This window comes from Pantherophis guttatus, chromosome 1 (genome assembly GCF_059756535.1).
Source record: "Pantherophis guttatus breed Tessera chromosome 1, ASM5975653v1, whole genome shotgun sequence".
NCBI lineage: Eukaryota > Metazoa > Chordata > Lepidosauria > Squamata > Colubridae > Pantherophis > Pantherophis guttatus.
Window position 1 is genome coordinate 43,828,558 of NC_142063.1, and position 27,908 is coordinate 43,856,465.

Genomic DNA, 27,908 nt, shown 5'->3' on the forward strand with positions numbered 1-27,908 from the left:
GAAAAATAAGCATTTTGCAATGAGAATTATTCATTCTATGCAGAAACAAAGCTACAGATTGTCCTAGACTTACAATCCTTTGTTCAGTGACCGTTCAAGTTATGACACTGCTGAAGGGACTTACAACCAGTCTCCAAAGTTATGACTGTTGCAGTACCTCCGCAGTCATGTTCAAAATTTAGATACCTGACCACCCTGAGGACCACAGTGGTGCTTCAACTCTCCTCTTCTGCCTATCTCTTTCCCATCTATGCCCTTTTTGTCCCCTGCACTCTGTGGCCCCTGATGCCCTATATGACTTTTACCATCTTCCTGCTCTGGCTGCTGACCAATTATGCCTAGCCTGGTCCTTTAGGAGGTAACTGCTGACCACATAAGGCTTTCTTCCAAAGATCACCCATGGCAGTTTCCTCAGGAGACCTGGGGAAGATGGGCTCACATGATTTCCTTGTGAAGAGCCTGGGTGGACATACATTGTCAGCAGCAAGTGCAAAATGGAAAAGGTCAGCTGGGGCTATGAAGTGCAGGGCAGCAAGGTTCTTGAAGCACAGGGTAGCAAAAGACTCGGCTGCAGCAACTGGGGCTTCCCAGGACACAGTAACTTTGTGCTGCTTGGTTCCTGGGGTATGGCAGATCTGCACCATGTTACTGAGCCTTCCCAAGACATGGCAACTTTGCATCATATTGCTGGGCTGGATTGTGACAGGCGAACTTTCAGGGACAACTATGTTTTTGCATTATGCTATGGTATGGCTCAGAGGCTTCTTGCATCCCCAGAACCTCAGTGCATCAAGAAGCCATTGAACCAAAGTGTGGCAAGCAACCCCAGAGCCATGAAGTCTGTGACCACTTGCTGCACCACAAGATAGGGTTCAGAGCAGCCAAAAGGGCAGAAATGTAAGAAAGATAGACAGGCTTGGGGGGGGGGGGAGTTGGAGGCAGTCCCTTACTAAGGCTCAAGGCTGAGAAGGACTAAACCCAGAATGGCTTGGGGTGGGTCCTTAGCTAACAATTGGTGGAATTAACTTCACAAAAGCAATAGGGAGCCATTAGAATTGCCGCTAAGTGATGATGTCACACTTTATGACTGCATCACTTAGTGATGGGAATTTTGGTCCCAACTGTGGCCCAAATCAAGGACTAAAAAGATGGATAAGATTGGTTTTGATCCTACTATATCTAATTCTATAATAAATATCAACAAAACAATTAAGCAATTGTAATAGAAACAGAACAGCACTATTGGAGGATATTGCAAAACTAGCATTGCTTCATCATGCACTACAGAATCAACTTTTTGTATTGTTTGGTTTGGATTTATAAAGTTTATAAATTAAAAGAGAATCTGCATACCCGTAAGTCTTTGACCTCTTCCTGTAATTTCAGTTTTTCATAAAATGAGGTGAAAAAATCACTCCTGTCAACATGCCTCGGCGCCACACATAATGCATCAATATCTGCACCTAAAACAAGCAAACATAAACTGTTAAATATCACATAAACTGCAAAAATATCAAGGCTGAAATATCTATTTTCAATAGTAATATTCTCTAGTGTAATATATTCAAATACATTGGACAATATTCACCATGATTTTCTGGTTAATTTGAATGCATACTTTCAAATCTGCCATTTACAATCACCCCGAATAATCTAACTGTCAGTTACATTTCTAATTTCCCCAAATTTAAGTTAGAATAACCAATTCAAAACATGAAATTTAAGATTCTCTATAATTTTGCACCTTATTTCTTCTTAGTGAAGAACTGTTATTTTTAATTCAACATTTAAACAAATGTTTCATAATATGCATACCACATAGCCCAAATAGAAATAGATACATTCCCATTGATTGGAAGTATTTAACTAAAATAAGACATATATTTTTCATTCTTCAAATACATAGTATTTTAAACAGAGTATGTTTTTAAATTAATGAAGTGTATAAATTTATATAATTTAATGTTAGGTTCTATTCACTTACATAGAACTAACTGGGCAGAACTAACAGATTAGGGCTACTTTTCACTGAAAGTGTGAAAAGCTGATCACAGACTGCTGCACTGACATCAAAGGAAGAAGGGCTCAACTTTTGGGAATCTTCTTGTAGATTTTAAAGATGGAAATAGAAGATCTCTTTGATTATGAGAAATCCTTGAGAAATCTCCAAAACACAAATAGTAATACATAAATAGAGACTACGAAGTATATAACTATCACCAAGACATGGAAGGATACCCATGCTGATTTTTGAAGAATGCATCATCTTTACAATAGGTGCAACATTCTTCATTGTTCTGATGGTAAAAATATCAAAGACTAAAAACTACTGTATACTTCATTGTAAGACATAATCACAGAGATTTGAGTTGAACAGAAAAGTTTTAGTTGACTTAATTGAAATAGGAATTGTTAACATTATAGGGCTTACATTACACAGTGGCCCCATGAAAAATTTTCTGCCTAATCTTCTCTAATAGCCAAGATCAGTTTAGAAGAAGTAACCAGATGACACTACCTGAGGCAGCAAAGGGCCTTTCCTTTGCTGACTCAGGTAAACAAGTAAATGCATCTGAACATTTACTTGTCACAAGTGGGAAAGCTTCTGCTAATTTTACTTCCAACAAAATTCTTGTGAAAGATGTGTAAATGTCCGAGATGTTGTACTATTTTTTTTGTAACTGAACACAGATCTGTCTGTCCATCCATGCATCCACTAACCCATGATAAATTACCTTTTGTGTGCACGCCTAATCGATATGAGCCAAATGTAAAAATTTTCCCACCAACGTTTTCTATTACAGATTGTGGAAGATTCTGAAGAAATAAAAAATATGAGTTTTTTTTTTTCAATTTTGTAAACCATGCAGCCAATACAATATTGAAAGATAAAGAAGAGAAGCTAGCTATCATATAGACAGCACAATAGCTATCATGTATCCTGAGCTCCGATTAGTAGCTTATTGCTCAGACATATAGAACAAATTCATCTATATATAATAAAATCCTACCAATTATGTCTTTCTCTAGCTCAGTGTTTCCCAAACTTGGCTATTTTAAGATGCATGGACTTCAATTCCCAGAATTCCCCAACCAGTATGCCTGGTTGAAGAATTCTGGGAGTTGAAGTCCATACATCTTCAAAGGGTCAAGTTTGGGAAACACTGCTCTAGCTCAACAGAACTACACTGAAATACTAAGTATAGTTCAACATGAACTATACATTTAATGTATCTAATTAAAAGTTGTAAAAAGTTGTTTCCTTATATACTGACAATCCATTTGTTGAAATAGTGCACTGTAAGATCACAACAAGAGAAATGTAACTAATTGAGAATTGCAAAGAAAATCATTACAAAGTTCAATCACCCTTCCTTACTTTCATTTTAGGGAATCCATAATCTCTGTCTACTGGAGATGATAAGACTTGTAAGAGACTAAATAAACAAGTTTTTAATTAAATCTGCAAGGACAAATGTCTGAAAGTCTACTTTTTTCTCCTTGAAATTTTTTACTATTCCCTGCTTCATTCGTACTAAAACTATGAATATGTAATATTCCTCTCAATGTATCTTTTATACATCTGATGGCGTTATCACCTACACATTTACACCATAATACATGTGATGATCTTTTTAAGTTTGTTATTTTTAAATGAATCAAAATATTCATACCTTAATTTCACTGATTTCTCGTATCCATTCCTTTACTAAGTTATTTAACTTTCCCAAAATTAGAATTCTGTTGATGAAATATATAATTATTACATCTACATAACTTGCTAATGTTATATCATCATCATTACAATTTTTCTGTATTTGATGTTTTTATTTGCTAGGCTTATTTTAGGACTTTCACATGTTAAAAAAAGTGTTTAAATATTAAATAACATTACACTTGAAAGGTAATACACAAAAAATACTCCCATTTCCTAACAATTCAGCATATATTTTACGATAACTTTGTGCTGAAAAACTGCAATAGATATAATTCCCATTTCACTCGTATATGTTGTGATAAACATGACCAGAAAATGCCTATATGATAGGAACAACTATATTACAAAATGAGAATCAAACTATGAATGAAAGTTTTACAAATGTAAACTTTTTAAAATATAAAAACAGTACTGAGATGTCATTCAGAAATTTAAATTTTCAACAACTGGAGCCTGAGACAATTAGAAGAACATTTTTGTTCTACCCGGTTTTCCCTAAAATAAGACATCCCCTGATAATAAGCCCAATCGTGCTTTTGAGCACATGCACTAACCCCCGCCCCCCCAAAAAATAAGCCCTCTCCGAAAATATTTAAATATTTAAATGCATGTGCAGCAGGTCCCTGCCATTTCCTCTGGTTAGGGTTAGGAAGACAGAGCTGTCTCCCTAACCCTAACCAGTTAAGAGGAGCCCCGTTTTGCTCCCCGCCTCCCAAAATAATAAGACATCCCTGAAAATAAGGCCAAGCACTTATTTTGGGGTTCAAAAAAAAATATAAGACAGGGTCTTATTTTCCGGGAAACATGGGTGTGTTGCTTCCATTATGAATTTTCATTTTTCCTGAGAATATTTCACACAAGAAAACTAAAAAGTTGTATTCACCTGCGTTGCAGTTCTTCCTCCTCTTCAAAGACACCAAAGGGTTTTAGGGTTTCAATTAGCTTCTGGGTAAGTATACAGTCATTCTCCTTAGGGGAAGCTAAACTGATTGGTGAGGTAATGCCATAATGTTTCTGCGGCTGTTGTGTTTGTTGTGATCCCTGGGTTGTAACTGGACTGCACGCAAACAAAACAAAATTAAAATAAATAACATTTTAATAAGTAGTTATTGTACTCAAAAAAATAAACTGAAGAAAGCTAGAAATTTGTAAACAGTTATTTAATGAAATATTTATTTATAAATTTGTAAACAGTTATTAAATAAACATACTATTACACATGAAACCACTACTATATTCGGTAACTTATTTCATCTAGTTCATTATAAATTCTTGTTTTCTTAAAGAAAATTATTAACATATGATAACACCAAAATAAACCAATAAACCACACTCAACGTGTAGTCCTTAATGGAAGTATGTCTACATGGTTGCAAGCATGTAATGGGATACCTCAAGGTTTAATCTTAGCCCCAATACTTTTCGACATCTTCATAAACAATTTAGATGAAGAAATAAAATTTGCAATCAACAAGCTGGCGGGAATAGCCAATGCTTTACAAGATAGACTCAAAATCCAGAAGGATTTCAACAGACTTGAACACTATCCAACAAAACACAATTCAGTGGTAAGAAAAGTAAGGTTTTACATTTAGGCAAGAAAAGCCAAATGCACAAGTATAGAATAAGTCCGTGATGGCGAACCTATGGCACGTGTGCCAGAGGTGGCAGGCAACGCCCTCTCTGTGGGCACGCAAGCTGTTGCCCCAGGTCAACTCCGCCGCACATGCGTGTGTGCCTCCCACCGGCCAGCTGGTCTTCGGGTCCCTGACGTGCATGCGTGGGGGGCAGGGCGCACATGAGTGTGTGCGCACATGTGCAGGGGTGTACATGGGGTGGCGCGCATGCATGGCGTGTGCATTGCATTTGAAGGTTTGCGCACGCACATGTGCATGCACACTTTGGGCACTCGGTCTGGAAAAAGTTAGTCATAGCTGGAATAGGTGGTACCTGGCTCAATGGCAATAACTGTGAGAGGGATCTAGAAGTCCTAGGGAACAACTACTTAAATATGAGCCAGCAGCGTGCTTCAGCTGCCAAAAAAAGGCAGCATAGTCCTAAGCTACATCAACAGAGGGATAGAATCATGATCACAGGAAGTGTTAGTACCACTTTATAATACTTCGGCAAGAGCACACTTGGAATACTGCATCCAGTTTTGGTCACCACAATACGAAAAAAAAGGTGTTGAGACTTAAGAGTGCAGAGAAGAGCAACAAAGATGATTAGAGAACTGGAAGCTAAAACATATACAGAAGGGTTGCAATTCATTTGAGATTTAATAGTCTGGAAATATGCCGAAACTGTACTGTTGACTTCATTTTGTAAATGAAAACATTTTGGGGAATCAAACACTTTCAGTGTGATTAACAACGTATCTACTGACTTCTATTTTCTTTTCGTTCTAATGTTTCCTCCAAAAGTTTATGAGAAGTCTGAAACTAATTAGGCCACAGTTCTTTTTTCCTAGTTCTCAGTATAGATGGTGGAATTAGCACAATAGTTGATCAGCGTTTTTAAGTAATGTGATATAATTTAGTATTTCCAAACATTTTTTTTTCAAATTTTGCAATTCTGAGTGTTGTGTGGCAGTTCTTAATTTAGCAACTGGATACAGCCATGTATTAGGATGATGGACAACAAAAAATAAAAACAAAATTCATGAAATATTACCAAATTTTCCAGAATAATAGCATAATACATATCAGTTTAGTGTTTAAGGCACCCAGATAGTAAGAAGGAGACCATGTGTTCTAGTCCTGCCTTAGGTACAAAGTCAGCTGGGTGACATCAGTGAGTTATTCATTTTCAGTCACAGGAAGGAGACAATGAATGGCACACCACTTCCAAAAATCTTGACGGGAAACTGAAGGGATTAGTTTAAGCAGTTGCCAAGACTCAATATTGACTGGAAGGCACAAAAAAACAAAAACAAAGACCCAAACCAAACCAAATCATACAAAACATAATGCATGCAAAACTGAAACTGACCAAATACAGAATGACCCATACATTCTTAATTTCCAAGCCAGTTAAAATAACGACTAAATGTGTAGTTTCAGAAAGAAACTACAGTTTATTTGATCTTCTGTTTTCAAAAAAGATTTAAGTATATTTAATAAACATGCCAAACAACATAAATAAGACACTAAGGATGAATATTCCAAAATTAGCTTTGAATAACTTCAAATTTTAAGCATACTGCCAGAGCACACCCTCTACAATAATTGCTATTAGTATTGGTCCAATTCTTTACTCAATAACATCTTATCAAACAGATTAATGTTAATATAAACACGTCCTACTGTGAGTTTTTTTAATCACCCTAATCATCATGCCATTCTGATTGTATCCAGCTGGATACTATATCATATTCTGACCCAAGTTCATACCATTTATAACCAGTTTAAGACTTGGAGATGGGTATTTTATTTCAATGGTTTCCAACCTGTGACCCATGAGATCTATCAATCCCTTGGCTGATTTCTCTTCCATAGACTCCATACAGTCTCAGAAGCAGCTTTGGAGGAAACAGGGAGAAAGGCACAATATTTTATCATCCACAAGTTGGAAACTTAAGCCATTGGAATCTGTTAGAATCTCTCTTACAGATATATACCCACAAACTTTACATGCTTACAAATTGATACCTGTTAATGAAATGGTTTTGGAGGGAAAATAACGTACAAGAATGAACTAGCTAAGAAATAGTAATTAATGTTGTTTCATTTGCCACTCAATTTATTCTTTCCATTATCTGTCAATCTTAAAACACTGTGTTGAATCCTATTCAATTATTCCTGCTATAGTGATATTTAATGTAGTTGAGATCTCAATGTCATGGATAGTTTAAAAGTTGTAGCTGCTTTACACAGATAATCCTTGCTTACTGATCACTTGTTCAGTGACTGCTTGCCATTTGTGACCTTGCCTGCCAACTTTCCACAAGCAGTAAATGGGAAAACAGGCAGGGAAAGACATAAGTCACTCTGGTAAGTGCCCCAAGGCTTCCTGCGGTTGCGTGTCATCCACCCCCCAGCTTTCCAGTGTTCGCATGCAGCCTGTCCAAGCACTTCCCTAACTCACACACAGCTAGCTCTCCCAAGGCCTTTCCCAACCCTGGGAACTTTCCCCGCTTTCTCTGGTACTTTTAACAACCTGCAAATCTTAAGTTACAACAGCAACTGGGACTACTGGGATTGTCATTGCTAAGTGATGTGGTTATGTGACATTGCTCTTTACAAATGCATTAGTTAACAATTGCAAACTCAGTTCCAAATATAGTACTTTAGTAACCCAGACACCTGTATGTTATTTTATTTGGTTTCTGTCATGAACACCGCCGGGGCTCCCTGCAGTCCAAATGGCATCACCTTAAATTGGAAACTCCCTAGGGGGCAGTTGAACGCTGTCTGCGTACACAACTTATATCCCCTTCCCCTCATGAAAGACATGCTAGCCCACCTGGCCAAAGTTTCTTTCGGAAACTTCACACTCAAATCTGCCATTGCCAGAAACACTATTTTGGAATATCTTAGGATGGTGACCCCCAGGGGGAGAGCCTTCTCTGTGGAGGCCCCGGCCCTATGGAATGAATTGCCCCCGGACATAGGTTGGGGATCCTTCCGTCATGCTCTGAAGACCCTATTATTCCAGCAAGCCGGTCTGATGGGATAAAGGATTTTAATTGGGTTTTGATAGGGGTTTTAAATAACGATTTTAGCTGGGTGTTTTAAATTTGGCCAGTGATTGAATTATTTTAATAAGTTTTTAAATTTTTTGTCTTGTATACTGTTTTTACCATGGCTGTTCACCGCCCTGAGTCCTTTGGGAGAAGGGCGGTATATAAATATAATAAAAGTAAAAAGTAAAGTAATATCAAAATGAAAGTGATTGCTGTTGATCAAATAGCACAAGCATTAAGAAAAAGTTCAACCCATGATACATCTCGATCTAACATATTTCATAAATAAGATTTCATATTTTAAAAGAAATTCACAGAACTTGTGCATTATAAAGAATAGTTTTCTGTTAAATTTAGAATAAATGTCTAAGTAAACACCTATCCACTGGTTATGTAAACTTGAGACAAAAATAATTTATTGTTTATAATTAGAAGTAATGGAGAATATAATGGTGAGTACTCTCTTAAGCATGGAAGCAAATTGGGTGATCTTGGAGCAATCACACTCTAAATCCAACCCACAACTCAAGGTTATTGTGGTGGAAAAAATAAAAGCGTGCATTGACTGAAGCTGTATAAAATTAAGAGAAACATATAAATCTAATAAATAAATAAGGGGGGTGTTATGTGTTATGGCTATTACCCAGAAGGCCTCAACTGCCAGATTGTTACTTCTAGTATGGCAATAGCTTTTGATATACCAAAGAACTGTAGGATTCCCAAACTTGGAACAGATAGATCTGGAGTTTAAAATCTAGTTAAAAAGGCTACAAAAAAGTTATGAAGCACTGTGTTCTCTGTACATCAAGGTAAGCCAGGGCTGAAATTTCAAGACAGATTTTTTTCTCTCCCACAGTAACTAGGATAACAAAATTTGAGTTAGTGAAAGAAGACCTTCAGTACCAAATGCAGGGCTCTACTTTAAGAAACAGCCATTCTCCGACCTAGATGAATTTAGAGAAGCTTCAATAGGAAAAATGAAACCCCAAACAAAGTTTTCTAGTTTAATTGCTTATTCATGTAAAACAGAGCTGGGCAATTAATTTTCCCAAGGAGCCACATGAGAAACAGACTGTTGTGGAACACTGCCTCTGCTACCCCCCACTCGCAATGCTGCCACCACCCTGCCCAACTCTGATTCCGTAAACTGGACAGGGACCATGCACAGCCCATAGGTCGGGTGTCGGCAACATGGCTCTTTCATCCCCCTGCTGTGGCTCCCTGCCAGCTGGCTGGCCCTGCCTCTCACCCTCCCAGTCACTCCTCACGTGGCCTGAGAAGGTAAGGGTGATGGCGGGGATGAACTCGCTCCATCTCATCTCGCCGGCGCTTCTTCCGGCGCACACCTTCGGTCACTCAGGGAGATGGGCACCTTTCTCTCCACCCCGAGACATTGGCCCGGCTCGGCTGTGGCCAATGATCCACGTCATAATGTGCTCCAGGAGGAGGAGGGGACGCCGTCTTCCCCATGGTAAAGCGTGCTAAATTTAAGTGTGCTGTGCAAGGCGCAGCGAGAGCAGCGAGCAAGCCATGGCCAGGCCAGTGCTCTAGACATGCAACTTGCTCGTCACCTCCATGACCTGCTCACTGCTCTCGCAATGCCTTGCGCAGCACACTTACATTTTAGCATGCTTCACCATGGGGAAGACAGCGTCTCTTCCTCCTCCTGAAGCATATTATGATGCAGAGTATCGGCTGCAGCCGGGCCAGGCCAGTGTCTCGGGGCGGAGAGAAAGGTGTGCATCTCCCTGAGCGACTGAAGTGCATGCAGCACCAAGAAGCGCCCGCAAGATGAGAGGCAAGTACACGGGCGCTTCCGTCCCGCTCTGGAATATGGAGTGAGTCTCCATCCCTGCCATCACCCTTACCTTCTCAGGTCATGCAAGGAGTGACTGGGAGGGCAAGGGGTGGGGCTAGCCAGCATACAGAGAGCCACAGCAGAGGGACAAAAGAGCTTCCTTTATATGGGAACCTAAAATGACTCTTGATTTAAATCAAATGGTAAAAAGCACCCAAAGAAGAACACCAGCAAAGAAAAAAAACCCAACTCTCGCCTGTTTTTAGAATTGGTTCAAGAGGGAACACACAAACACATACAAGAGAGGGGGAGAAAGAGAGAGGGAGGGAAAGAGAAATAGAGAGATGAGAAAAAAGGGGGAAAAGAAAGAAATGAGAAAATGATGGATGGGACAATGAGAGAGAGAAGAAAAAGAGAAACAAATGAGAGAGAGAGAAGGGGGAGAGAGGGATACAGAAATGAGAGCTGGAAGGAGAGAATGAGAGGGAAACAAGAGAGAGAAGGGGAGAGAGAGAAAGAAAGAAAGAGAGGGAGGGAGAGGAAAAAGAGAAAAACAAGAGGGAGGGAGGGATGGAGACAGAGAGAGAGAGACCCATTTCCCATAGAAAACACCCAGAGCCACAAAACCCGGGTAGATGTGGCTGGGGGTGATGGTCATATGACTGGGTGGGAGTGACGTTGGATTGGCCACGCCCACCCAGGTTTTGTGGCTCCCAGTGTTTTCTTTTTTGTGGGAACCAGGTCCAAATGACTCTGAGTATTTAAGGTTGCAGACCCCTGCCATAGGTCATAAAATGCCCAGGTCACTTTACATTGAAGTTTACAGAAAACCACTACACACAAATCAATGTTTACATTTTGATTCCCACCATCCACTGGAGCATAAAATGGGAGTCATCAGAACCCTACACCACTGAGCTGAAGGCCTGCCTACCAGCAAAGATGGGAAAGAAAAAGAACAAAACACATCAAAAGAAGCCCTCAGAATGTATGGCTATCCTAAGTGGGCCTTCATCAAATCTCAAAAAAGACCCTACAGGAGCTCCTCCATAACAGACAATGAGAACAATAAACGAATTATGGAATAAACTCATTCCATAAATTGCAGGAATATCGGAAAAGCTCAGGAAGATCTTCAGCCAACACAACACACGTGCACACTTCAAACCCAAGAATACACTAAAGCAGAAACTTGTCCACCCTAAGGATAAAACATCCAGACACAAACTGAGCAACATGGTATATGCAGGACAATGCAGTGAGCAATGTGCAGAGCTGCGCATTGGGGAAACAAAACAACCACTTCATAAGTGCATGGGACAACATAGGAGAACAAACCCATCAGGACTAGATTCAGAGTCCATCTGCATTTAAAAGACAAAGGCCATTCTTTTGAACCAGCAAAGTCCACATTTTGGACAGAGAGGACTGCTGGTTTGAAAGAGGGGTTAAAAAGGCCACCTATGTCAAAATTTAACAGCCCTCTCTCAACAGGAGGGAAGGGATAGGGCATCATCTGTCTACAACAGCCTTTCAGCAATTCCAGGAAGGTTCCACATCCATTTGCACTACTCAGGTGACCTGATGACATAAACTTCCAGGTGATCTTAAGGACTCACTAAAAGAATACAAATGACCAGCTGTCTGCAAGCAAAGAGTATAAATCCTTCCATTCCTCACCATCCAGTCAGAGCTGAAGAAGCTTCTTGGATGAGAAACAAAAGTCCTTCAAAGAAAAAAAAGGAAGTTCAGTTTCTTTTTGTAAAAGCATCTTTGGGATGCCCATGTCTCATGTAAAGAGTTAACTGTGACATGGGCAGCAAAGAAATTTGATAAAAGAATATGAGCAAAATATTCATTATCTCCAGTTATTGAGCTAAATTTCCCATTTACTAGAGAATAACCAGGTAAGAAGTAATCACCTACCTCCCCAGAGAATGAAATATTTTGGGGAATATTAAGAGAGGCAGAATATATTTTCCCATTTGAGAAAAATCTTAACAAAAGCAGAAAGCAGCCCCAACAGATGCCTGAAGTCTTTAGAGATGGATATTTTGTGCCCATTAAGAAATCTAGGCCAGCCTATTCACAAACACAACATCTTTAGGTCCAGATGATGGGATTAAGAATTTACATCCCATCCACCCAAATTCTAAGAACAGGACATGACCTTTAGGGCATAATAGGATTAACCCACCACCATTACAATAGCAAAAGATACCAGGCTCACTACATTGCACAACCCATTGCAGCATCTCAGAACCCTATAAAAATCCATGTACTTATCAAACCAATTTGTCAGCTTTCCCAGCACTACATGCTGTTGTTGGTTCTGCTCATCAATCAACAGTCCTTTCCAATCAACCTCCATTTTATTTCCAGCACCTTTCTCCTGACTTGGACTGGACCGGATTTTTCCTCCTACAACCACATACCCTATATGATTGAATGGAAGCATTGCATGTAACCCAAACCACAGAGGTGGAGGTTCACTGTAAGTAATTTCTCCTTCTGCCATCCAGGCAAAGAGATGGGAAAGAAGCAGCCCCGATATAGGGCCATTCCAACTGCAGCATCTCTGCTATCCTGAGTGACACTGGGAAATATTTCAGTTATCCCATTTCATATGGAACCATGATTGGCCCACTAGCCTAAACAAAATTTTCCAAAACTTACCAAAAGATACAGAAAGTATTAGCCAACCTGCCAATATAAATACGACAATGATAAAAACCAACAGAAATTGTGACCTGTAACCTGTGGCTCACAATCATTTCCTTTTTAATTGACACAATGGCCATGAATGAATAGTTCATGTTATAGAGCATGTTATATTTCAGCTCTGGTATATTTCACAAATTATTATTATTTGTTATATCCTCTTTTATACTTGGAAAAGTAGAAAGTTTTAGAATGCTCAGTAAGAAAAAGAAATGATATTAATAAATTACTGCACCTTTACAGAGCAAGTTAATTTCAGTTAAATTTTCAGTAAACCTAAGAGACTTTTAGTCAGAACTGTGATACTTTCCTTAACTCAAGTCTTCTGAATTTGCTTCTAAAAAGATGCTTTGGCATGCACAGGGATCCAAGCAGAGCATTTATCTGCAGCAACTTAAAAGCTGCCTCAAGAAGATGCATACAGGTGCTCAACCACAGGCATTCCAATGCTCCTTTTTGAAATTCAGTCCGAAATACTGAATTTAAACTGCAACTGCAATTTAAATTATTGCAAAGTATTCACAAAAAATCTTAACAATTGTTTCCTGATGCTATTTTAACACAGGCTCTAACAAGCATAAATGACTATAACAGTTTATACATCTATATCTACGGAAGATATACAGCAAAGTAATCCTATATGATTCAGTAATACAATTAGAATGCAAAAGTATTCATGCTTGGAAACTGTTTTTAAAAAGCGGCCTTAGAAAATTCTCACATCAATCAACTCATTTAAGCTGTTGCGCTTTCAAATCTTAATAGTCCTGAACGTACCAAAACATTACGAATATCACAATGGGCTGGGGGTGTGTGGAGGCCATACTACGCCAATGACAAACAGAAGCAAGCGAGAAAAGAGGAGGGGTAAGGAATAAGTTCGCCCTTCATCGCGACCACATACAATTCATGTTAGGAAAAGCTGTAAGAGAACGTTCCTTAAAAGAGATCAAATTAAAATCTCCCTCGCTGGATGCCTCTTGCATTAGGGGAGGCGGATGGGTTGCAACCCGCGAGCAACTTTCATTAAGCAGCGGCGGCGGCGGAGATGGTGCCAAGCACCCGCGGAGTTGCACCAAGCCGCCGATTCCAGCCAAGGCAGCATGGATGCACGGAACCTCCGGGTCTCCACCAGACCAACCAAGCCGCCCAAGAGCTTTGTACCCAGACGCCGCCCTCCTCCTCCTCCTCCCGCCAGGCCCCACAGAGGCTTTAGGCATCACGTGAGCGGGGGGCAAAAAACCCGCCACTTGAGTGCCACCAACGGCGCGGGGAACGGCTTTTGGCGAGGCTCGGCCAGGGACTACGGAAGCGCCATCCCCCGACTCCCCAAAGTTGTTCGGTTCAAGTCGCAAGAGGGAGAAGAGGGGGGGGAAGAGCTATTCAATGAGACTCCCGGCCCGATTCCATCTCCGGGCGAGAAGAAATGGATTCGGCTGAGGAAAAACGCTGTCCGGCCTAATAACGTGGAAAAAGGGGGCCCGGCGTGAGTTCGCCAGCAAAGTGGGGGGGGCTGAAATGTGGACATGAGAAGAAAGCCGGCCGGCCGGGCAAATGGCCGCGAACTCGCCACGGCCCGGAAGCGCTCACTCAGGTTGCCTCCCAAGGCTCCTGCCAGGCCTCACGGGTATGCCCGAGACAGTCCCTCTCCCTCCTTTGGCGGCCCTCAACTTACAACGGCATCGTCTCTCCGGCTATGGTTAAACGCCGTCTCTTCTTCTCCGGAACAGTCACTCTTTCCGCCCCTGAAAAACGGGCCCCGTGAGCATGATATGGGCCTGGCTGGGGCCCTCTCAGAGAGGGTGAAGAACCTCTCACTAGGCCTGCTAGTTGCTGCTGTTGTTGCTGCCGCCGCTTCTAATTCTTCCTCTTCCCCTCCGGCCTCCTAACATGGCGCCGAGGCGCTACCACAGCAACGTTCTGGAGATGGGGAAGAGAAGGAGGGGCCGCGGTGCAGAGGCCAGTAGAACGTGCTGACGCAACGGCGTTTCCCAACCCTCTGCGTCAAGTGACGAAAGAGGGCTCCGGGTAATGCGCTTGACTGTCGCCGCTTTACAATGGTGTGTGGGTAATGTAGTCCTCCAGGCGATTCGAGCGTTTGAAGTTGGAACGAATTAAAGTTTAATGATAACGGTTCCTGCACTGACTGAGCATGCGCCGCGGAAAGGCACGGAAGTTAGTCGTCTTGATTGGTGTTGCGAGAGGTGTTTATGTATAGGGATAATTCTTTTTTCCTTTATGATTTGTCAAAGGGGCGACGGGAGGAGATTGAAAGAGAAATCTCCCATTTACACTTAGAGGTAAAGCTTGCACTTTATAGTAATCTGTTTTTCCTTAGAATGTTGTATAATTTGTCGTTTGTTAATTACCTCTTTTCTTTGGTTCATATATATTTGAGCCATTATTTTATTATCCATGGTTTGTGAATAAGCTAGAATTGGAATCAAGCTGTGCAATAGATATTAGTAGAGGTATTTATGCAACATACTAAGTTAAAACCAAACAAATTATGGCTTAGCATTTTTGAACCCAGTTTTGTGTAATTAAGGAAGGGGAAGGTTTCATTCATAAGCTGCCCAAATAGAAGAATAAAAGCAGACTATTTAAGTATACAGAAGCCAAGATTTTCTTTAAAAAATCAAAATATCTAATAATTATTGCCCATAATGCCCAAATGAAATACTTATATTTGACAATATCCTGAAGGATCAGAAGATGTGGTGAGACCTGGCCCATTGAATCGCCAAGAGTTGGAGACGACTGAATGGATAACATCATCATCATCATTATATCCTGAGGATAAGATAAAAGGATGAGTTAGAGAGGCATACAGTCATATTTGAAATGTGTGCCAAAGGCTGTAGTTCAATATTAGAGCAGAATGTTTGGTGTATAGATCTTATGTTTCACCAGATAAGACTGGAAAAAAATATTGCTTGAAAGTCTGAACCTCAAAGTCTCATCATAGCTGCTGGTAGAAAATTCTGGGATCTGTACTGTAGATCAATAGTATAAGGAGAGCTGCATGTTTTTAATCCTATTTTCTAGGGTAAATCTGAACTCATTCAGATTGTGCCATTCTAAGTACAAGTATTGAATAGTGATGAATCACCAAAATGGTGATGAATTTGAAATCAGGATTTTTGACAGTATAAAGACATCTTAAACTATCAACAAAATAAATTTAAAATCCTCAGATAATTCTTTATATAAATCTTAATTGTCCCATCTGAATAAGATGGTCGTACTACCCAAAAAGCTAGAATATTTGTATTATACATGATTGATTCATAAAGTATTCCACTTTATGATAAGGTATTTTTAATATTCAAACAGCGCGAAAGCTCACATAATATGAACTTTGTTATCCAAAGTGTGATTCCTATTTATTTAGGAAGTTATGTGAGTTTTACTTATTTTTGATGAAACAGATTCCCAAAAAATAGTCTTATCAGTGGAAACTAAATGAGATTTTCAGATTTGAATCAAGAGTGAATCTGACTGAACACTCAGTTTAGTATGGAGCAATAAGGGAAGTGCAACATTTTTCTGCCTTTATTGTGTCTATGGAGTGCCAAGTGGTGGGCTTCTACTCCCTCCTGGGTGGTAAGTATGGCTCACAGGAACGCTTGCAGGCCCCCTATAAGAACCATCTAGGCATCTGTTGTATGAAATCACTTGGATTCAAAATCTGGCTATACAGTCTATTGGAGTTGCCTAAGGTAAAATTTGGCCCAGTTATCCTGGAAGAGTTCAAGCCAATTATCACTGATGAAGTCAACAGTGTCGTCAGTGGTTTGAGTTCAGTCTTCTGTATTTTAGATTTCTATCACCTATTAAAATCTTCTGGGAAGTGATGGGTGGGTCAGGTAATGGTGAATGTTTATCTGTAGAAGGGGGTGATCCTGTCTGCCCTGAAGGAGACAGATGTCTTGTGCCCCGGCCCCAGTGAACAGACGATTGCTATGACCAGTTTTGTATCCAATAGATCTGGACAATTTTCATCCAATCTCTAGCTGAGAAGGTGGATGGTATACAGTTCTGGAAGAAACAAATTATCTGAATTGTTCTTGGTTATAAACTGAGACAGCATTGATAATGTGGATTATCTCTAACAGACCCGATATGGCAGTAGAATCCATCCTGCCTTCCTTGATTTCTATCATCTTGGATAGCATCGACCATGGAACCATTCTGGCCCATCTTAAAGAATTGGGAGGTACTGTGTTATAGTGGATTTCCTCCTTTGTTTGGATTTCAATCCAATCAGTGTTGGTAGGAGGAGAGATCAAATTCTACCTTGAGAGACAGACTACTATCTTGGCACTCCTATTTAACATCTAAATGAAGCAGCTAACAAAGTCATCTGTTCATGTGGGTGTGGTATTATCAGTATCTCCACCCAGGATCAAGTGATGAAGCACCTGGAAGCTGTTAGGGTCAGGATGGGGGGAAATGGACTCTGGCTCAAAACATTGGCTAGACTGATTGGCTGTGGATATTGATCCTCCTTCCTGACACCAGAGATTTCCCACATTTAATTTTGGCTGGGAGGTACATTTCGCCAGTGAGAGTGTGCCATTTGGGAGTCCTCCTGGACTCATGCTTCTGCCTGATGAGTAGATGGCAGCCATGGCTGGAGGGGTCTTTGTACAGGTTTGCCTTGTGCACCAATTGCAACCATTCTTGGACTACGATCCTAGCAACTCATGTCATAGTCATAATAAGCTAATAAAGTGATTACATTTGGATTACTTTTAAGACATTCTGCATGGGACTGCCCTTGAAGTGTATTCGGTAGCTGCAGCTGGTCTAAAATGCTTGGCATGAGCAGTTTTTGGTTTTTCTCAATACACAGCTTCCCAATGGCACTTTGTCAATCAGTGTTAAAGGCAATGCAAAGCTAAAGGCATTTCTCCATTAGTGACTAAGAATACATAACCAAGTAATGTAATGCTTCCACCTCCGTAACTTCAGTTTAAATAGGGTTATGTTAATAATTGAAACTATGAGCCCTTTTGTCACCTGGGTTAATTTCTCCACATACAGTAATGGTTACCATTCTTAAGACCATCATGAAAGAAATGCATGCTTTATGTCTTCAACCAGGTCCTGAGAGTCGTTTTTATCCATTTGAATCAAACAGATATTTACTAAAGTATTCCTTTCGCTAGAGGAACAGGAATCACATGAATCCTAAGATGACAGATAGGGTTAAGACAGTGAAATCTAACTTTACAGTTTCCTCTTGGATATGTCATTAGGATTGAGGCCTGGTGTTGTCAAGATGCAGCAACATTTCCTTCCTTCAGATGTTTCAAAGTAGCACTTTGGATGATAGTTTTGCCAGATTTAGATCATGTGAATAAATATTATCTGCACCCCCAACAAACATGTACAGGCAGTTAATGACAATAATTAGGATTGAAATTTCATCACCAAGAAATGCGTGATGTGGTCACAATGTCATGTGACCACATCACTTAATGACAATCCTAGCATGCCCCATTGCCATCATAAAGTGAGTCCTAGGCTGTTTGTACCTAGCCAGCAGGCAGGGAAGGCACAACACAAGTGTAGTACTGCCCCGAATGGTGCTGCTAGGCAGGGGAAGGGTGCAAGCAGCTCAACAGAGTAACTTGTGACCTCTCTCTGTTTCCCCATTATCTTTGCTTGTGGGAAGCTTGCAGAAGGTAGGGAATGGTGATCACATGACTGCAGGATGTTGCGACTGCTGTAAGTGTAAGCTGGTTGCCAAGAGTCCAGATTGTGATCATGTAACCGTGGGAACTTTGAACATTAATTGTAAGTGTCCTTTTATAGCGCCATTGTAGCTTCAAATAGTTGCTAAATGAATGGTCAGTAAGCGAGATCTGCCTATAAACATTTCCTGCCAAAACTTAAATTTTGACAATAGAGGGCTGGCAATACTGAAAAATATTAATACGATCCATACATTCCTGTGAAAAGCCAAGCTTGACAGCAATTTTCTTTGACTTTATCAATTGTCCTTAATCAGTTCAGCAACCTTTCTCATGTAAAAGTCCTCAGTTGCTGTGATAGGTTGTCCACTTTGTTTTTGATATTAGAAATCAACTCTTCTTGGTTCATTGTTTCACATTTTTTTGCCCAGCTACTCAGTACTTACATCAACACAGTTATCACCAAAACACCCTGTATTTGGTGGTGAATTTCACAAGGGGCGTAGGGGAACATTCCATTAGCAATCAAAAATTCAATCATTGAAACACACTTAGTAGCTTTCATTTCACAAGCAATAACAATATACATTTTGTTCACAGAAACTTTCCAACAATTGAAGTGAAAGAATAGATCCTAAAGGAGATGTGAAAGCTTCTAGCTTGCCAGTCAATTGTTGGTCACTTGTACCATTGGAAGTATTGTTTTTCATTCAGTCCTCATAGTGTCACCCAGCTATCAGAGGTGATGCAGTGCATGATCTCATTATTGCTTTACATTACCTCAAGGATACTTTATTGATGCTATGTCATGGAAGAAATTCCTTAAAGCTATAATTCTATTCTGCCACTATAACTGAATTAATTGCAGAGAAACAACTTTGAAGAAACTTCCATATGGCTGCATTGTAAAAGGACTTTTGGTACAACTGAACAAGTACCAATATTCTTCTTTTCCTTTACTTCATAGCTTAAGTACATGTTGTCATAAATAGTTACTTTTCCAAGAACAATAATTCTGAAGCTTTTTCTTTAAAAGTTTTAAAGGAACTTCCTGCAATTTATCAGATATTCTATAAATTATCATTCATTTTAGATAAATGTACATATCCTCAAACTTAATTTCTTATTTTTTTTATTAAAAAAAAATTAGTGAATGTATATTTTACAAGAGTATTACACAACAATCATTAACATTAAATTTAATGAGGCATAACAAGGCAACTGTTTAGACTTCTTAGTCAAATTCCGGATTATTCTTGAAGAGATATTCTGCCTGTTGATAAAAAAAAATCCATGTAAAAAGATACGTTCAGTTTCTATAGGTTAAAGATAGCATTGCATTTTCTAAAATTAATGAAAGTGGACTGAATTATTGTTAGATAACTCTGGTATTGGTGAAGGATTAGCTAGTATCTTGAACCAAAGCTATAATAGCAACATCTGCTTGGTATTCACAGTACAATTCCTGCTATAGGCAATCCCATTATGAAAGTGTGCCTCAGATGTGGAAGTGAATGTACAGTATATCTGGAATCCAAATCAAGGAAGAATGTAATCAACAGAGACAGACAGCATATTGGAAAATTGTTGAGCTCAGGTTCCATTAATCAGATGAAAACTTGCATAAGTCAAATCACCCACCATATTGAGATGACCTATTAATTAAAATCAAAGTCCAAACCAAAGCTACCTCTATAAAATTATACCAAGGAGGATCTATCTCAAAACAAGATAACCTGTGTTATAACCCTGAAAGATAAGGTCTATTGTTATGCAAATTAATGTTTAAGATAAAATTTCTGAAATGTTTGTAAACTGTATGACAGCTGAATAAGCTTGTTCCCCTTCCCTTCTCATTCTATGTTAATTACCTAATAAACTAAATTAGACTAAATATTTTGTCTCAGCCCCCTTTTTTATTTTTATTTTTTTACTGATAATGGGCCCAGTCTGTATTACAATGTGTCATTTTCTTATATATGCTAATGTCTGCTCATTTGGTGTCCCCAAATAGAAATCTTATCCATATGTACCTGGAAGTAAACAATCCTTTACATAGGGGAATGTAATTTTAAATAGATAGGATTGCACTGTCCATGGTAGAAGGCAGTTACAAATTGAAGTGTATAGTAAAACCTGGGAGGAAAATACTGTATGTTGCTACAAGAGAAACAATATTCTATGCATACCAATAAGACTGACTCTAGAGCTAAAATCAACCAAAAGTCTCTCTTTAGGACTGTAAAAAATGCTAATGACTATCCCTGATGGTTAGAAAACAACTTATAGGGCTGTGATGGGGAACCTATGGCACGCGTGTCAGAAGTGGGATGCAGAGCCATCTCTCCGGGCATGCCAGCCATTGCCCATTCCTCTTCCGGGTTCTGGGGCGCACATGCGTGCCAGCCAGCTGGTCTTCGCGCGTACAGGAGCACCAGAAACCGGAAGCTCAGCCGGCAAGCGCATGCGCACGGGAGAACTGCTCTTTCGGTTTTTGGCACTCCCTCTCCCCCCCCCTCCCCCACGTGCATGCTCCCATTTTGGCACTTGGTTATAGGGTAACAGTAGATGTATTTAGCATGATGAATAGAAATAAGAGGTCAAATTAGAAAATCTTACAGGGTATTGTTGACTTAGATGTACAACATGTTTTTTTGTTTTTCTACACTGGTTAAAATACAATTTCAAAAAGCAAGCCTTTTTTGAAGGAATTGTGCTAAGGGGGACTGTAGATTGTATAGAGTAACTGATAGATGTATTGTAGGCTTCTTATAAAGTTATAGTAATACTTGCCAGTATTGCTCAAACCAGAAGATCTACAAATAAGTTGTAAAAGAAATGACTAAGGTTTACAAATAAGTAATAAAAGGACACTATTTTTGTCTGCTACATAGGAAGTTGGATGGATGGATGGATGGATGGATGGATGGATGGATGGATGGATGGGTAGGTAGGTAGGTAGGTAGGTAGATAGATAGATAGATAGATAGATAGATAGATAGATAGATAGATAGATAGATAATCCCTTACCAGAAAGTCAACCGGGTCATCTGGCCTAACCATACAACATTGATTCAACCCCTGCATAAGTGTTGGCATCACATGCTTCATTAAGTAGTTTCTCAGTGGAATTGACTGGGCTTCCAGAAGTTCTTGTTCTTGCCGCTTCACTTCTTCTAAACGCTTATTCTAAACATAGACAAATATATTAAATTGCATATAGACATAACAAAGTCTAGAGCAATAATACTAAAAAACTGATTTTTTAAAACCTCCTTTCAGATCATACACCTAACTTTAGTCTCTTGAATTCTACATCCACTCATTAAAATGTAGCAAAGTTTGTATAGCCTACAGTACATATCATGCATACGCTCAAGAGAAAATGTCTACTGTGATGTTTCCTGTACTTATCTTTCTATATAAATCATATCTAAACCAGCCGGGCATGTTTCAGATATACATGCATGTATACTCTGTAGACTTTTAAAGCAACGGAAGTGATGCCAATCATGATTATGATATCAGGTGACAACAAAAAAAATGCATGTAATTGCCCAGTATAAATTTATTTCCAAAAAAACCCAGAGGACATCATATATCAGGCCTTTCTCACCAGGAAGGAAAATGCTTCAAGAATTTATTTCTTCAGATACAAAGACTCAACAAAAAGATCAAATGTAACAAAACAGTAAAGACATTATGAAAAGTGCATAGCAACAGTTATGTTCAATATCAGATCCACACTATTTATCCTACTATGAAAGTTGAAATCATCCAAAGGGCTAGAAGCAATTCTCTTTTATGCAGAAGTTTCCATTCATTTATTTTTTTTAATGATTTGATTTAGTATTTTATTAATTTTTGAATGTATGAAGACTTCACATCACAAATTTTAGCACAAGAAATTTATTATATTTATGGAGGTGATTTGTCCAAAGTTCAGTATATCTACAGTATGTTAATTAACAATAGCTGTAACTGCAACAGCTATTAGGGTATGAGTAAGCCATGTTCCTTTCCTAAATCTATCTATTGTTTCTTACCAGCGTGTCAAAGTAACACAGATAATTTATCACTAAAACAGTATATTTCGTTTTGTTAATTCATTTGAGGCCGAGGTATGCTCAACATATTTGTAAATTATCATCAACAAAATTCACAATGTTTTGTCAAAATGTAGCCCAAATGATAACATCATGATGCATGCAGAAAAGTGCCAAAAGTTGTATGCCAGTAAGATTATTTATTTATTTTATTGAATTTCTATACCGCCCTACTCCTGAAGGACTCAGGGCGGTGCACAGCCATGAAATAAAACACATAGATATACAAAATTTAAAATCGAATAAAATGAATTAAATAAATTTGGCTGAATTAATACCCATAATTTAAAATACCCATAATTTTAAAATACATTAAAAATTTAAAATTTACACTTAAAAGGGAGAAGATTTAGGCGAGGCCAGCTTGATGAAATAAAAGCGTCTTCAACTCGCGGCGGAAGGTGTGCAGATCCGGAATCTCTGGGGGGAGCTCATTCCAGATCGTCGGTGCCCCCACAGAGAAGGCTCTCCCCCTAGGGGCCAACAGCCGACATTGTTTGGCCGACGGCACCTGGAGGAGCCCCTCTCTGTGGGAGCGTACTGGTCGGTGGGAGGCTGTTGATGGTAGTAGGCGGTCCTGTAAATAACCAGGTCCTAAGCCATGGGGCGCTTTAAAGGTGGTAACCAAAACCTTGAAGCGCACCCGGAAGACCACCGGGAGCCAGTGCAGCTCGCGCAGGAGAGGTATTACATGGGAGCTCCATGTTGCTCCCATAACCACCCGCGCGGCCGCACTCTGCGCCAGTTGGAGCTTCCGGGTGCACCTCAAGGGGAGCCCCATGTAGAGAGCATTACAATAGTCCAGACGAGAGGTGACGAGGGCATGAGTGACTGTGCGTAACGAGTCCCGGTCTAGAAAGGGACGCAACTGGCGAATCAGGCGAACCTGATGAAAAATCCTCCCGGTCACGGCCGTCAAGTGCTCTTCTAAAGACAGCCGTGAGTCCAGGAGGACGCCCAAGTTACGAGCCCTTTCCGTGGGGGCCAATGATTCGCCCCCAATAGCCAGCGATGGCGCCAGCTGACTATATCGGGACGTCGGAAACCACAGCCACTCGGTCTTGGATGGGTTGAGCCTGAGCCCGTTTCTCCCCATCCAGATCCGTACGGCCTCCAGGCACTGGGACATCACTTCAAGGGCATCGTTGGGATGGTCCGGGGTGGAGATGTACAGCTGGGTGTCGTCAGCGTACAGATGGTACTTCACCCCGAAACCTGCTTTCATCATAGCCTCTCCTGCAAATGCAAGTCATAAAAGTTACAAAATGCCTGTAAGTCTCTGATGACTTCACAGTAAGGTAAGGAACGCACTCTAGTGACTCATACTATTAATACCATAGAACAGGGGTGCCAAACTTGCAGCATCACATGAGGTATTGGGACTTTTCCCCCCTTTGCTAAACTGGCCATGGCCATGGCCAGCGCGTGATACATCCAGCCTGGGGGCCGTAAGTTTGACAGTACTGCCATAGAAGGTTCTGAGGGAAGGAAATTTCCATATCCAAAAAATAACGATACAAAAAGCAAAATCACACCTCTTTTAAGCTTTCTGTTTCTGTCATGCTTGTAGACAAATACTGGATTTCTCAACACTTTTTGTTACAAAAGCTTATTACCATTTCTACTCTCAGTTTCTACAGAATAGTTATCAGAATTTTTCTCAACAGGAACTGGAGGGCTGCTTGGTTATTGTTTGGTGTTAAGAGATATAGGAGGTAAATGGGATATAGGAGATGTAGGAAAGTGGAAGATGAAAAACTTCATGGAAGTAAACACTGACGTTTAGAGCATTAGGGGGAAATGTGGCACCTTCTCCCTCTTGGCTAAACTATGGGATCTTATATAAACTACTTTTATTTGCGGGTTCTTCAGGTAATATTAAAAAGTATTTATTTGTTGCTGAAATAGACATTTCATTTGGTAATTTATAATTAACCTGGTTATGAAGACTTAAAACCCATTCATATTATTCAGCCGCTTACTAACTACTATTGTCTGGGATTACTATTTCCTCATGGAAATTGTTCTGATTCAGTTGACTGAAAACTCTTTTGTTTGGGGGGGGGGATAGAAGCAAAGCAGGAATTGAAGACCTCTGTCTACTTTCTGTAATGTGTTACTATCCATCCTTTCCAAGCAGTCAGTCTACTCCTCCTCCCATAACCCTTAATTTTGACAGAACTAAAAGTCCTTTTTATTGAAGTTTCCCTTATAAAATTAGAGTCCTTTGCTATTCTAGTATGTCTGAATTTCTACTGGTATTAGCTACTTGCTCTTACATTTCCTTGGTGAGTCACGAATCTTCCATTACTTATGCATGAAATGGATAACTCTTAGTAAAAGGTCCTTTTACTAAGTAATCAACACTCAGATCAGCATAGATTAACTCCAAGGTCAATTTCAGACTAACAATCAAGTAAGCAATACCCCAATCAAGAAACAGCCAAAGAGCCATTAGTAAACAGCCCAAACAAAGAACCCCTAAGACGGCCCCCACCCACACAGACAGACAAGATACCAGAATATAAACTGATAGCAAACAGCACTCCTTGTTAGCACTGATGATATTATCTAGTTAGGGCGGGTGTTGGCAAAATGTGTATCCCAAGCCGCATGCGGCTCTTTCGTCCCCTGCTGTGGGTCCCTGCTGGCTGGCTGGCCCTGCCCTCGCCCTCCCAGTCACTCCCAGGGAAGCGCAGCCAGGCCGGGACAGTGTTTTGCGGCAGAGAAAAAATCATGCAGTTGGATGTCATAAAATCTATTGTGTCTAAATCACTATATCCCAATTTCCCTTTCTGTAGTGTCTTGAATCCCAAGAATATGTTTTTGTTACCTGTAAAATTATCACTACTTTTCTCTTTTCAAATGGTTCCTTCCCATTAATTAGGATCAGATTTAGTAGCATTCTAGCAGAAATAGGAAAGACTATGCAAGATGACATAAAATAAAGACTACAGCAAGATTTGCGCTGAGGGATAGAAATTATAATAGAAGGTAAAACTGATCGTCTATTCCTGTTTTCAAAAATTGTTTGCTGTCTCTGGTAATGGGACAACTAGGTAATGCAGATTTGTCAATTCTTTGAGGCAGATCAGACTAGGAAATCAAATTTATAGTAACAGAATCTTGCAAATTTGAATGCACTTCTCATCTCCCTTCCTTAATCTTCAAACTAGAACTAGGGAGAATCTTGTCTAAAATGTTTACTTAGGCTACACATCTGGTACAGACTTAATTTTCTTTTATCTTATCTGACCATTGTTTTGGTTGTGTCTCTTCCTGTTCTTCAAGGATATTCCTCCTTCCTATTACATCAGCCTTTGGAATAAGTTAAAAGTTGAATGAACTGAATTTTAAAGTACTGAAGGAATTTGCTGAAGGTCAGGTTAAATATTTATATATTAATTTCTCAATTTTGGAGAACAAGCAAACTGTTGAATGACTTGAGGGCAAATGTCCTGTTTTCAAAACGTCTGGAAGATAACATCAATATGTGAGTATTACATCGATATGGGAGAAGATTCTAGAGATTTTCAAATATATATATATAAAAAAAGCAACGATTATCAGGGGCCAGCTTGGACTAGCAAAGGTATAGGTTCCCTCCCCCCGCCCCATTGAATCTCCCTCTATCTCTCTGTCTCTGTTTCTGTCTCTCTGTCTCTGTCTCTCTCTCTAATTAACTTCCGTAGTGAGAATGCTCTAAATAGAAAATTTGATGCTATTTTGCTACTTTGATACTAACAAAAGAATTTTAAAAAGTACCCTATAACATCTTGATTAGCATGTGTGTGCTGGCATGATGGTTAAAAGGATAAAACAGGTATTAAAACTATACACAAAGAACACTAATCACACAATTCCTCATTACATTGAAGTGAGGTTTCAAATGGGATGTCAAAAGATTCATTTCTTGGCCCAAAACTTTTCAATATTTGCGTTCATGAATTGCAGGAAGAGGTAACATGAGTCTTATCAGATTTGCAGATGAGATAATGCTAATATACTAGAAGACAAAAATAAAATTCAAAGAAATGGGCTGAAACATTAACATAAAACACTAAGCTAGTTGTATAAAAAAAAGAAGTCAGATGTAGATATATAGAACGGGTTATACTTGGCAGTAGTTTATGTGAAAAAGATTTAATCTTTGCTGACTACAAACTGGATATAAGTCAGCAGTGTTATGTAGCTGGAAAAAATATTAATGCAACTTTAGGCTGCATTTACAGAAATTAATTTCCAAATCAAAGGAAGTGATAAGTCTATTGTATATTAGACCCACTTGAATATTGCATCCAATTTTGCCCCTCCCTAGAAGGCACATTTCCCAAGACAGTGGGAATAGTTCAGAGAAAATCAAGAAAGATTATCAGGGGACTGGAAATTAAGGCCTGTGAAGAGAGGCTCTGGAGATGTTAAGACTTTAGAAAAGAAGACCTAAAAGAATATCAAATAAGGAAACTAAGTCACATGAGGAGCATGGGTAACAAAAGATAACTTGGGACTGTATTTAACACATGTATTTAATGTCATAAAAAAGAAGATTTTTCTCCATCATCCCAGGAGATGTAAGTAAAACAATGAATTAAGTTCCATGAATAAAAATTTTGGTGAAGTTTCCTAACAGAAGAGTTCAAATCTACAGTCAAATCTATTGCCAGGAAATGCTGGATGCTTGTTCACTAAATGTGTGAAGTAGAGGTTGGACAACTGTCTGGGGTGCTTCAGGGTGAGTTCCTGCACTGAGAAGAGGGGCAAACTTAATAGTAATATCTAATTCTGTTTTATTTTTTTTACTGTGTTCAGTTCAGCTCTTATCACTGCTCCTAAGAATATTTATTAGAGTTTAGATACAAAATATCTAAGCCTCTTAGCAGCATTTCCTTCCAAACAAATTAAATAGAAAAATCGGGTGCAGGAAGCCCTCAACTTGCAACCACATTTGACACCAACATTTATGTTGCTAAGTGAGACATTGGATAAGTGAGCTTTGCCCGATTTTATGACACAATTGTTAAGTGAATAATTGCAGTTTTTAAGTTAGTAACATGATTGCTAAGTGAATCTGACTTTCCCATTGACTATGCTTGCCAGAAGTTGCAAAAGTTGATCACCATGACCCTGGGACACTGCAACTGTCATAAAGATGAATCAGTTGCCAAGCATCTGAATCTTG

At 39.5% G+C, this 27,908-nt stretch overlaps 2 protein-coding genes across 2 annotated transcripts in view; both read right to left on the minus strand.

The window, feature by feature from the left end:
* Positions 1-14,947, minus strand: part of PAPOLA (poly(A) polymerase alpha) — a 45,449-nt gene extending 30,502 nt beyond the window's left edge. Inside the window, exons 1-5 of the mRNA XM_034418426.3 lie at positions 14,597-14,947; positions 4,602-4,775; positions 3,675-3,741; positions 2,736-2,817; positions 1,354-1,463 (exon numbers count right to left, since the gene is read on the minus strand). Coding sequence (XP_034274317.1) covers positions 1,354-1,463; positions 2,736-2,817; positions 3,675-3,741; positions 4,602-4,775; positions 14,597-14,604 — 441 coding nt within the window. The 5' untranslated portion in view covers positions 14,605-14,947. The remainder of the gene's footprint in view (positions 1-1,353; positions 1,464-2,735; positions 2,818-3,674; positions 3,742-4,601; positions 4,776-14,596) is intronic.
* Positions 14,948-19,741: 4,794 nt separating this feature from the next.
* Positions 19,742-27,908, minus strand: part of AK7 (adenylate kinase 7) — a 35,334-nt gene continuing 27,167 nt past the window's right edge. The window contains exons 17-18 of the mRNA XM_034418428.3: positions 21,654-21,812; positions 19,742-19,896 (exon numbers count right to left, since the gene is read on the minus strand). Coding sequence (XP_034274319.1) covers positions 19,858-19,896; positions 21,654-21,812 — 198 coding nt within the window. The 3' untranslated portion in view covers positions 19,742-19,857. The remainder of the gene's footprint in view (positions 19,897-21,653; positions 21,813-27,908) is intronic.